Source organism: Helianthus annuus, chromosome 4 (assembly GCF_002127325.2).
Source record: "Helianthus annuus cultivar XRQ/B chromosome 4, HanXRQr2.0-SUNRISE, whole genome shotgun sequence".
In the NCBI taxonomy this organism is placed as follows: domain Eukaryota; kingdom Viridiplantae; phylum Streptophyta; class Magnoliopsida; order Asterales; family Asteraceae; genus Helianthus; species Helianthus annuus.
This window is the reverse complement of record NC_035436.2, coordinates 93,506,976-93,519,357: the sequence shown is the minus strand read 5'-3', so window position 1 is coordinate 93,519,357 and position 12,382 is coordinate 93,506,976. Positions and strand designations below refer to the sequence as shown.

The 12,382-nt window shown below is 37.7% G+C and overlaps 2 protein-coding genes across 2 annotated transcripts; one reads left to right on the top strand and one right to left on the bottom strand.

The window, feature by feature from the left end:
- Positions 1 to 5,767: 5,767 nt before the first annotated feature.
- LOC110875963 lies at positions 5,768 to 6,217 on the bottom strand. Its single transcript, XM_022124152.1, has one exon. It carries the CDS (start codon positions 6,215 to 6,217, stop codon positions 5,768 to 5,770), a length of 450 nt encoding a protein of 149 aa, XP_021979844.1.
- A 4,039-nt stretch (positions 6,218 to 10,256) lies between these two features.
- Positions 10,257 to 11,015, top strand: LOC110875962. Its single transcript, XM_022124151.1, has one exon. The coding sequence runs from the start codon at positions 10,257 to 10,259 to the stop codon at positions 11,013 to 11,015; it is 759 nt and encodes a 252-aa protein (XP_021979843.1).
- The last annotated feature ends 1,367 nt before the right edge of the window (positions 11,016 to 12,382 follow it).

The window sequence follows — 12,382 nt, the reverse complement described above, 5'->3', positions numbered from 1 at the left end:
ATGTTTTTTATTTTTCAATTTTTTTGTGTTTTTGATTTTTTAAGAAAAGCAGTAAACTATTTACAAAAATTCTTATGAAAAACCAGTTATTCAGGATTCCTCATCCCGTTGAGTTCGACTAAATGTTCAAAGCGAGCCCTGTCAAATGCTTTAGTATAAAGATCTGCCAGGTTTTCTTCTATGTCGACTCAACACTTTGAACTTCAAATTTAAATCATTTAATATATATAAATCATCAATCTCACACCCCCCCGTCATGTGCCTAGAGCAGCCACTATCAACATAAGTTGATAATCCTCCTTAGCAGCTCCTGCACATACTAACTTAAAAAATTAGTTAGATTGGGGGACCCAAGCCTTAATGGTCTTGGGTCGTCCAAATTCACCAACCACCGGAACATCCATCCAATATCCATTACTCCTAACTGGAGTCTTGGATCTCAGACGCCCAAACATTATTATCTCACTAATACAAAGCTAAACCCACTAACTGTTTATCGGTTAACTAATTACAAGATATCCAAAGACCAAATCTAAGCTGTTGTCACAAACATGCACCAACAGGTCAAAATGCGCATTTAAGCGTATTTTGCAACCAAACTACTCTTGGTATCAAAACACTTTGTTTTGATATCAAAAACCTGTTTTCTAACTTAGTTAAGCATGTTATAACATGCTTAGCTTGTCACTTTTAGTTTAGTGCTTGTGTAGGGTCGTAAGGTAAGCGATCTAAACAATCGCTTGTACTTTCGAACCCGACCCGTTTGGTCGATCATTAGGATCCGACCAAACACATTAGGTGACTATAGTTGTTTAGGGAATAACCTTCCAAGGTTATACCTTATGGTCACTTCGTTTAAGTAGTTGTATGATAGGTAGTTTATATATGCCTTAGGAAAATGACCAAAATGCCCTTTTTATGCATAATTGATATTTAAGCATATGTAACCCAAACTTTTGTTACTTAACTGATTAGGCAACATTATTAGACTTGTTAAGGCATATAATACTTGTCATAGGACTAGTTAGGCGGTCCAAACGCGTTTTACGCGAACGACGCGTTAAAGTAGCGTAAGCTACCTAAACGGGTCGTAATGGGTCATAAGCACTTAGGTTAGGTTTCATTTTAGTATGTAGGCTTTGTTAAACCATATCATATGAGTTCCAATACTCATTTGGTTTACGAAACCTCATACTATCCGATCTCCCGATTTAGGTCCGGTTATTTATGTAGTTACCTATTATAGGTGCCATTTGATTTCCGTGATCCCTCTAGCTTTGCTTGGTTGTTGTTCAGGACTTCTAAGCACCCTCAAGTGAGTACATAGTCCCCTCTTTTACTGTTTTTTCAAACATTTTGGGGTGAAACACATGTGCCTAGTTGTTACTTTCATGTTTTCATGTTTTTATATCATATACTTGCTATGTTCATTAGCACACTATTAGTACATGATTTCATTATGTTTTTATGCTATGTATGTCCATTGTGTGCATACTTAGTACATTGTTTTACATTACATTTTGCTGCATATGCTCATCCAGCATATAAACACATTGAATTACATTTTGAACCGTTGTAACTATTTGGCTATGTGAACCGTTGTAACTATTTGACTATGTGAACCGTTGTAACCATTTAATTTTTTTGGTTAAAGGGTTACCCCGGTGATTCTGTTAAAACAACCGCAAATAAGTACAAGTAGTGAGGATGTGTTACACACTAGTTCATATACAGGACATGCCCCATATATGTAAAACAAAAAACCAAGGAAAACTATGACACCCCATAACCTAGCCTACTATACATCAGTAGACGAAACAATACAAAAAACAAAAATAAAATCCTCATCCGCCATCAACAAAAATGAAATTGCCAGAAACCGGCAACCCCTTAACATGAACCAAAAAAATCTATCCATTGGAGAATTTTGTGGAAGAGGTGCTAGCCTTTGCTCTCGAAGATGACGAATGTGTACCCGAGGTCATAAATTCACTAGTTTCATTATAGACTTCAACGACCTCCTCCTCATCTGAATCCTGCTTGTCACTTCTAGTCTGCGTAGCTTTCTTCTCCACTCGACCCACAGTACTACCTCCCTGATTACCATCATCGTCCTTAAGGATGTCAAACGGGTTTGATGTTAAAACCTGGTTATTTACCGGACTCCTCAAGGACGATTTTGGTTTAGGTTTGACATCTGGTCTGTACACTACCTTCGGATTCTGATTTTTCATATGGAGGCCTTGATTATTAAGTTTCTTTTTCTTAGTACCCACATCCTGAAAATCATCATTATTCTTTCCAGAATCCCCACTTGAAGTAACTTGAGGGTTCTTTGGGCATGAGCAATCGTCATGACCAAACACACAGCAAAAGGAACACCTTAGAGGTTCCCAATCATACTCAATTTTGATCTCTACCTTTGAATAACCATTACCATCCAAGGATGGAATTGCAACATTAACACTCTTCTTTAACTCAGCCTCTGCCTGAACCTCAATAAGTGCTCTAGAATAGCTGCTTCTTCCCCAAGACTCAGCACACATCGTGGCAGTATATGAATCCAACATCTTAGGATTCCCCATCATAGAAGCAACCAAGCTAAGACCATCCTCGGTAAATGCCGCTAACGGCACATCATGCATCTTAACCCAAATAGGAACAGCTTTAATATCCTCTTTTTCCATCTTTAAAGTAGCCGACCATTCCCTCAAGATTATCAGTACGTTTCTGATCAACCAAGGCCCATCCTCTAACATTCGATTCATCCCTTCCTTAGTACTAAACTTAAAGAAAAAGAACCTGTTTGCATTCATCATTAGCCGTGACAGACCATATTTAACCTAGTTGTTTTTAGCAAAATAATCGACCACCGGAAAAGCCAACCGTTTACCTAGAAAATATCCATACAAAGTGTTAGCATACCTATCATTGACTTGTTGAACATATGTCAACGGAATTACAACATCAGCACCCTCAACAATTTCGGTAGATTCCATCGCCCTGAAGTTCACCTTAGCATTCTCCTTGGCGTTCTTAACAATGTTAGCAAATGATGTAGGATTTGCAACCCCCGTATTTCGTGATTTTCCTTGTGCATCCGACATACTCATTCCATCCAGATCTGATAAAGGCGAATATCCCATATTGGAATAATCCCAACAATGTTCCGATCGCTCAACAGGCGGTTTCGCAAACCTCCCCTGATCGGCCGACAATTCCACTCCATCAACACCTGTTGTTGATGAATCCGGATTATCCAATTGAACTGGTAAAGTGACCTTTGTGAGTTCATCAATGATGTTTATACCACGTCTTGGCTGCACAGTATTACCATCAACATCCAGAATTCGATCGGCTATCTGTTTAAACGTCAAAGGCGGCCTTCCACCAGATTTCATTCGATCATCCATTACAAAGTTAACAACTCTCTATAACCCCACGGAAAAATATAGCAAGCCCCAAGAAACCACACGAACCAGATGACAACGAACAAAAAGAAAATTGAAACCCTAAACTAGCTGATGCCCTAACCCATGAATCTTACAAATCGGACAGAAAAACTAATAAATCTAGGCTGATCGACCAACAAATAAATCCAATATGCTCGAATCATAAGTGAAGGCGGCGATTTTAAATAAAACAGAAAACCCTAGCCGACAAACAAAGAAATCCGCAAACCAGATTGAGAATTAGACGTTAGAACCTCTAATCTCTGATCTGATCTTGAAGAATCACGCTGAAGAAACTAGGGTTTCAAGAAGAGAAGAGGTCGCCATAGCTAGAGAGAGAATTAGGTTTTTTTTTTATTTGTAACCATTTAATTATGTGAACCGTTTGTAACTGTTGAACCGTGTGAACCGTTTGTAACTGTTGAACCGTGTGAACCGTTTGTATCTGTTGATTAACATGAACCATTTATAACTGTTTGAACCGTTGGGTTAGGGAAGTGATTAGGTAACGGGGCGGGTGTAATGTGTAAAAAAGCATGGTGGATATGCCACTGGTACTTTCTATATATAAGTGCTTTTAACACATTATATATCGTTGCGTTATCTAGATCACTTGGGCAATTGTTATCAAAACAAAGTTATATTACATAGTTTTTCTAACAATATATGTATACTATTCGAGTTTTTATTTCAAAAACGATTTCTAATCTAGGTTAAATTAAACAAATGTTTTATAGTTAAGAATCGTGGCTACGAGATTTTATAAATTATAATCAACTTGATTTGAGTTGGTTAATTATGTCGCAATGCTATACTTTTCAAAATAAGGTTTGTTTTTAAATAAGCATCGCAACATGTAAAACGAGCCATGAGTCTGACACTCACCTAAAACCTATGTACTGGCCGGCATTTTTATGCTGACGTATTTTCACATGTGTTTCAGGTACAATAGTTGATGATAGTTGATGATGATATTTATGTACGCTCACATAGGGATGGACGAGGCCTTAGTGACTTAATAACAATGAAAGACTATTTGTTTATGTTTTGTGGATGTAATGTAATACATTTGATTTAATAAAACGAAACTATTTATTCCATGTTGTGAAACAATGATTCTGTTACAACACTCCCCGACGTTTCAGCCACGTTTTGTTGTTTTACTGTATCATGCAACCCTAAACAGAAGTATTCATTATGGGTGTTATACGGATCCTTAATCTGTCGTACTTTTTGAATTCGGATCCTTTAGCTATCCTAACCTGTAGGATTCGGAATGTGTGGTATCCGGAATCCTAAATCATACGTATTTGATTGAATTCGGATCCTTTAGCTATCCTAGCCTGCAGGATTCCGAATGAGTGGTTTCTGGATGCAATAACAACCAAACTAAGAGTGAATTGAATATCATCATAACTTGATTGGATTCGGTTTCTGTAGCATCCCTAACAAGAAGGATTCAGAACGGGTGATATCTGGATCTAGATTCATCCAGGCGCGGTTGAGATCGAATCTTGTAGCTTCCCTAGCTTGCATGATACAGAATGGATAGTTTATGGATCAAATGGTAACTAAAGAAAGAGTAATTCAAAAATGAATAAGATTCGGCTGGATTCAGATCCTATAGCAACCCTAACCAGTAGTATTCAATACAGCTATTATCCGGATCCTAATCAGCCATACTTGTTTGAAATCGGATCCTTTAGCAATCCTAACCTCTAGGATTCAGAATGTGTGGTATTCGGAATCCTAAATCATCCGTATTTGATTGAATTCAGATCCTTTAGCTATCCTAGCCTGCAGGATTCCGAATGAGTGGTTTCTGGATGCAATAACAACCAAACTACGAGTGATTTGAATATCATTCATACTCTGTTGGATTTTGATTCTATAGCATCCCTAACAATAACTATTCAGAACGGGAGGTATTCGGATTCTGAATCTTGCATACTCTTTGAATTCAGATCATGTAGCTTCCCTAGCAAAAAGGATTTAGAATGGGAGGTTTTTTCTTTTTTGGGTAAAGGGTTACCTCGGTGAATTTTATAAATAATCAAAGAATAATACATGTGCATCAGATAGGATACACAATAAAATTCACATAATAACGTAACATTCACATAAAATTCACTTTCATAAAAGTCACGTATCGTACACCCACGTTACATCAAAGTACAAGGATTGGTTTGGAAATACGAGTTGTCACACCATCACACGTAATCTGATTGCATTTACAATTCTTTCGGTCACCATTGAAACACTGCTTTGATTTAGAGAAAAAAGGCGATTGTTTCTTTCCTGCAAATGTAGTATGTTTAGGCAGCAACTACCATTTTGCAGACAATGTGATCGATCTTCCTTGCGTTAGCATGTTGAATCATCCAGTCCATAATGGACTCCCATGAGTCGTTCACATTACTCATATCAACCAAAGACTTGACATTATTCCACACCTGAGCAGCAAAAGCACATTGGAAAAAAAGATGATCCCTTGAGTCACGATCATACTTGCATAACGGACAACACATCAGCCTTAGATTTGTTTCACTTCCCGCTTCCCATGCCGCTAAACGGTCTTGGGTTCTTAACTTATTCTTAATTACCAACCACATGTGAAACAAATGCGGAGGAATGCATTGAGAGAACCAAATATGATTTGCCCAATCAACTGTGGAGTTACGATTCCGGATATTATTCCACACCTCTTTCGAACCGAACTGCTGAGGAGTACCCTCCAAATCTTTCCAGATTAGACCGTCTTCCATTTGTTGGACTAAATTAGGTGTATCAATATTGATTAATACCGGAAATAAGTCAAACCAAGCTTGCAACCACTTCCATTGGCCGTGATAATAAACAAGACTATCAACAGTGGATTGAAGTGTAAACCTGCATTAGCTGTGACAGCTGGCAACCAACCGGTAATTTCCGCACACTCTAATTATTATTTAATGACTGCAATTATGTGCTTAAATGTCAACATTATCTGATTACATACTATACAAGTGAATTCATGCATGTTTTATACTACAAGATATTGCTTTATGCATTAATGAACAGCGTTGCGTCAGAAATACTAGTAAACTCACCAGTAAGACATATTGTGTCAACAATTCTGCAGAAAGCAGTTAGACAATAGAATTGAGGCCTAGGTGTAGGTCCAACGACAAGAATGCATTAAAACCCCAGAGTACATACAAGGGTTAACATATAGACTTTCCAGAAGCTAAAATACGCACTGAAAAGCACCCGAAATACACTTTAAATGCTGATTTTATATATTTCAGCAAAATTCAGCATTATAACAAGATTGTACCATGCTAAAACGTGACTAAATGGTCCTGAATACTTTCCTAAGTGTCGGGAATTGAAAGGGGCACAAAAGGATACATAAAGGACACTAAACGGTGCAATTTAGCACTTTAACGAACCAATATTTAACCGAACAACCGGACATTACCCGGAACACCAAAATATTGCTAGAAGCATTGTTTTAATATTTTTGAGCTAGTTATGATCACTGAACACCCTAACACACTATGTAACACCATATATGTTTAACACCTAAACACTACACTTGAAATCTAACCATTTAACTTAACTACCCATGAAACTTACACATAACCCCCCTTCACATTTTCGGTCCCAATGTGGCCCCACTTATGGTCTTCCATAATCTTGTTAAGATTTTGAGTAGATCTCTTTGGATTGTGTAAGATGTGGCATGTACTATAAGGGACACAAAACCCTTTGGTTAAAAGCTAATAGGGATTATAAGATGGACTAAACTCATTTCATATCCTCAACACCACTTCACTCTCCTTCCTCCCTCCCACCTTCGGCCGTAAGTCACCCCACCACCATCACCATTTTTCCTTCATCATCCATCTATTCCAAGCTCCTCTCAAGGTGTAACAAGGTGATTAACGAAGCTTGGAACTCACGAAACTTGAAGGACCTCCATCACAAGCTTTTATCCACTCGATTTCTTCATTGTTCTTCCCTAGCTTTTAGCTAGTTGTAAGATTCTTGAACACCCTTGTTTACTTCATATTTTTAGTGGTTAAAAGATGTATTATGTTGAAATCATAAGAACACTAAAAGACTTGAACTTGAATCTTAAACATAAAGCTTACATATGATGAAAACTTGATGAAATAGTGTTGTTAATGTATGAATGATGTTTGCTTGTTGTTTACTAGAAATATTGATGTTGATCACTACATGGAGCTTGCTAGATTATGATTGAACACTTGATCTAGCAAGTTAGAGGATGATTATATGTTAACATAAGAAGATCATCCTTATACATAGACATGAACTTGAAAACAAAATAATTTCTTGAGAAGTAATAAACAAAATGAGCTAGTAATAAATCCAAGATTTATGAATGATTTTCCAAGATGTGACAACCGTCACTTTTCCGTACATTCCGTACACTAAATGAACAGTAATCTATACTTATATAATTGTGCATGATCTAGTTACGAGACAAATGAATTTTTGATTACTGTGATATATATACAATGGCATTTCATATTCGTTGCTACATGCAACACGATATAGTGCTAATAATGCACAGAACAGAATTGGCACCAATATTAGACAAACAAAAAAAAAATACTGACGATGTTCAGTACATTGACAAGCAATATTTTTGAGGCCCAGTATGAGCCAGAGACGATGTGTTACACTAGTATAGTGTGTAGGGAAGTAAGGACCACAAAACTGCATGCCTAAGTGATAGATAAAGTGCCGGAAAGTGCTTAAAACACACTAAAAGTGCAGAATTCTGCAGAAAATAACTAAAATTCAGCTATTTTCAGCATTTAAACATCTAATTATAATGCAGAAAAATTGTTTAATAGTCCAAAATACCTTCCTAAGTGTTGGGAACCGAAACTGTCATAAAAGACTACATAAAGCACATTAAATTGCGCTATTTAGCACTTAAAGGAACCGGTAAGCAACCGAACAACCGGACACTACCCGACACTACCCGAAACACCAAAATTTAACAAGAAGCATTGTTTTAGCATTACGAAGCTAGTTATGATCACTGTACATCATAACACATCCTAAAACACTAAAACACATATGACCCTAACTAATGCCCTTGATTTCTAACTAGATTGTATAACTAGGATTAAACCACAACTAGACCCCCCCCCCCTCCTCATAACCGGTTAGACAAGGGGCCCACAAGGAGATATTTTTTTATAGTTTATTAGATATTGTTGGAAGATTAAGAAACATATTATCCTATGGACTAATAATTGTTGGAAGGTTATTATTTGTAACCACAAGTCCATCCTCCCACTTCATTTCATCTTCTTCAACACACCAAAAACTCTCCATCCATCCACCATACCTACGGCCCCAAGCTCCCATCCATACACCTGTATTTTCAATCCATTTCAACACATTTCAAGCATAACCTAATTAGGAAGGTGGGAAGCAAAGGAACTTGAAGGACCTCTCTCTAGTGCTTTTATCCACCTAGTTTATCATCTTCATCAACTTGAGTTCTTCCCTAGCCATAGTGCTAGTAGTAAGTTCCATTTATCTTGTTTTTACTCATAATTTTAGTGGTTAAAGTATGAAGTAACTTGGTAAACTAAAAATCATAAAGAAACATAAGCATAAACATAAACATAAAAGCTCTAAAACATGAAGATCAAGTTGTTCTAGTGTATGTATTGAGTTTGTTTGATGATTTCTTGTGTTTGTGGTGTAGATCACCATATGAAGCTTGCTAGATGATGATTAAACACATGATCTAGCAAGTATAAGGATAGATCTTGAGAAAATCATAATGGTAATCCTTTATGTGAACATGAACTTAAAAAAATAAAGTTATTTTTATGTATGATGAAGTATGAAACATGTTATGAATCTTGTAAATGGGTGATTACAAAACTAGTTTTCTCAAGAAACTAAGTTAAATTACAAATGAGAGATGTCCAAGGACGTCTTCTAGGTTTCTCTCTGGCTTTCTAGGCGATCTTGGCGATTCATCTAGAATCCCTAGGTTCTTGATTTCCAATCTTAATCTTCATCGATATGGGTTAGGTATTGGGGTTTGTCGATCCTTCTGAGTAAGGTTTCTAGACTCTACCCTGGTTTCTAATCTTTTGAAGTCGGGATTAGGGTTTTTCGTTTCGTTTCTGTTTAGGGTTTCTTTTGCTTTTGTCGCCGAGGATTTTGTTTTGTTTATGTTCTTTGTGTTGCATGGTTTACTGATTCTTCTCTTATGGATAATACGAATACACTGCTCTGAATGAACGTTTCACATCTGGTAATCTCCCAGAGGATGATCGGGGTAAGCCGCCTTTATCTTTCAAGGGTATTGCTAGTAGGGTAATTGATATTGAAGGAAACACTTTGATGCCTCGTCGGGGTAGCTTTCAGACGTCACAATCCAATCCGAAACTGATCAATGTCATCGATGAGTTAACAAAAATTTCTGTTCCAGTGACTTCGGAGAAAACACAACTGGATAAAACATCTGTTGAAGGTGATAGTTCGAACCCTAATAGGTTACTCAGGTTACATATGCGGATAAGGTTAAGCTCAATACAAGAGGGAAGCGTGAGGTTAATTTTAGACTTCTTGAATCTTCAGAGACGGTGGAGGAGGCTGATGTGGTCATTCCGAAGGAAGCTGTTCGTCAGGTACAAAAGAAATTTGAGAATGTTCTTTATGGTTATTTTCTTGGTGATAGATTGCCGTTTCCGGTAGTCCAATATTACGTAAAGAATGTTTGGGCGAAATATGGTTTTGAAAAGCTTATGATGAACTCAGATGGATTTTTTCTTTTTCAAATTCGATTCTAAGGAGGGTATGAATAAAGTTCTTGAAGGTGGTCCATGGTTGATAAGAAAGATGCCATTATTCCTGAATGTATGGGGTCTGACAATCCGTTTAAAGAAGGATGGCATTAAATTTGTTCCTGTTCGGATTAAGTTTCATAATGTTCCTCTTGCTGTCTACACGGATGATGGTCTTAGTCTTCTGGCTTCGAAGGTTGGTATACCGAAGAGGTTAGACGCTTATACTGCTGATATGTGTATTGAGAATTGGGGTAGGACTAGTTATGCTCGTGCAATGGTGGAGATTAATGCAGAAAACGAATTGAAAAATCAAGTAGTAGTTGCTATTCTGAAAATGGATGAAGAAGGTTTTGTAACGGAAAAAATCAAAATAGAATACGAATGGAAGCCGCATCGGTGTGACACTTGTTGTTTATTTGGCCATAATAATGCGTCATGCTCGAAAACTCCTAAGGATAAAGCAAAACAGGTTATCATTGATGAGGAGGGGTACATTATGGATAAAAGGAAAACAGCAAAGTATGGTTTTCCAAAGAAAAAGCAAAAGCCGAAGGTCATGTACAAGCCTAAGACTAATTCTGTAGGAGCTAGTGCCTCAGGCACTAAAATGCAGTCGGACGCTAATAGAGATTCTCCTCCTGTGGACACTCATAATAAGTTAGATATTTTAGCGAATGATTCTTTGAAATCAGGTACGTTAAATGAGGTGCGTTCTGCGGAGCCGATTTAAGAGAAGGTAGATGGGAACAGGAGAATTCTAGTTGATAAGAGTTCAAAACAACCGAATCAGAGTAATACTGAGGAGGAGGATTCTGTTGACCCGGTTCAAACAGAAATTTCGTCGTTCATGAGTATGAATAAAAAGAATGATCGTTCTGAGGGTGCAAGCACTCCCGTTGACATGGGTTTTTATGGATAGCATAGCCGCTTGGAATATAAGGGGCTTGAACCGGCCTCTGAAACAACGGGAGGTTCAGCAAATAGTTAAAGATAATCATTTGAGTGTTTGTGCTATCTTAGAGTCTCACGTGGAGGTTTCAAAGCTTTCGAAAGTGTGTGGTAGGGTTTTTAAAAATTGGGAATGGACGTCTAATGGAGGGGTTTGTAACAAAGAACCAGAATCATTGTGGGATGGAATGATGCTCATTTTCAACTTATGGTTCTAGCTCAAACAGACCAGGTTATGCATGTCCAAATAAAGTCTAACATTGATTCCAAAGTTCTGCTTGTGTCTTTTGTCTATGCTAAGAACACTTACCAGGAACGAAGGGTTTTATGGCAAGACTTATGCAAGCATAAAGTGGTAGTCAGGAATCAACCGTGGATTGTGATGCGGGATTTCAACTCGGCTCTATACATGGATGACTGTTTGCATGGATCTTCTACCCCTACGATAGGTATGAGGGATTTTTTTGAATGTGTTCAACATAATGAGTTGCTGGATATTCCGGGTCATGGTCTTCATTTTACTTGGAACCAAAAACCAAGAGATGGGATAGGCATTCTGAAGAAGATAGATCGAGTGATGGGTAATGTTAGTTTCTTAGATGATTTCCTGAAGGCTCATGTGGTTTACCATCCTTACCGGTTGTCGGACCACACCCCATGTATTCTGAAAACGGCTAGAGATGTTCGGGTAAAGCCAAAACCTTTCAAGTTCGCTAATTTCATAGCTGCTAAAGATGGGTTTAAGGATTGTGTGGTGGCTGAATGGAGCAGAACGATTGTAGGCATTCCTATGCTTTCCGTGGTAAAAAAGCTTCGAAACCTGAAACATCCCTTACGGAAACGTCTCCACAAACAAGGTAACTTGCACATTAAAGTTAATGATCTAAGATCCAAATTGGATGAAGTCCATATACTGATTGACCTGAACCCGTTTGATGCTTCGCTTCGGGTCAAAGAGTCTGACATTATAAAGGAGCTCCATTGTGCCGCTTATGATGAGGAGTCCTTTGTAAAGCAGAAGGCAAAACTTGAATGGCTTAGTGCAGGCGATGGAAACACGACTTATTTCCACAATTTTGTTAAGAGTAGGAATGCAAGGAGCAAAATCCACTCAATTAAGGATGCTAATGGTAAATTATTCGAGGGTTC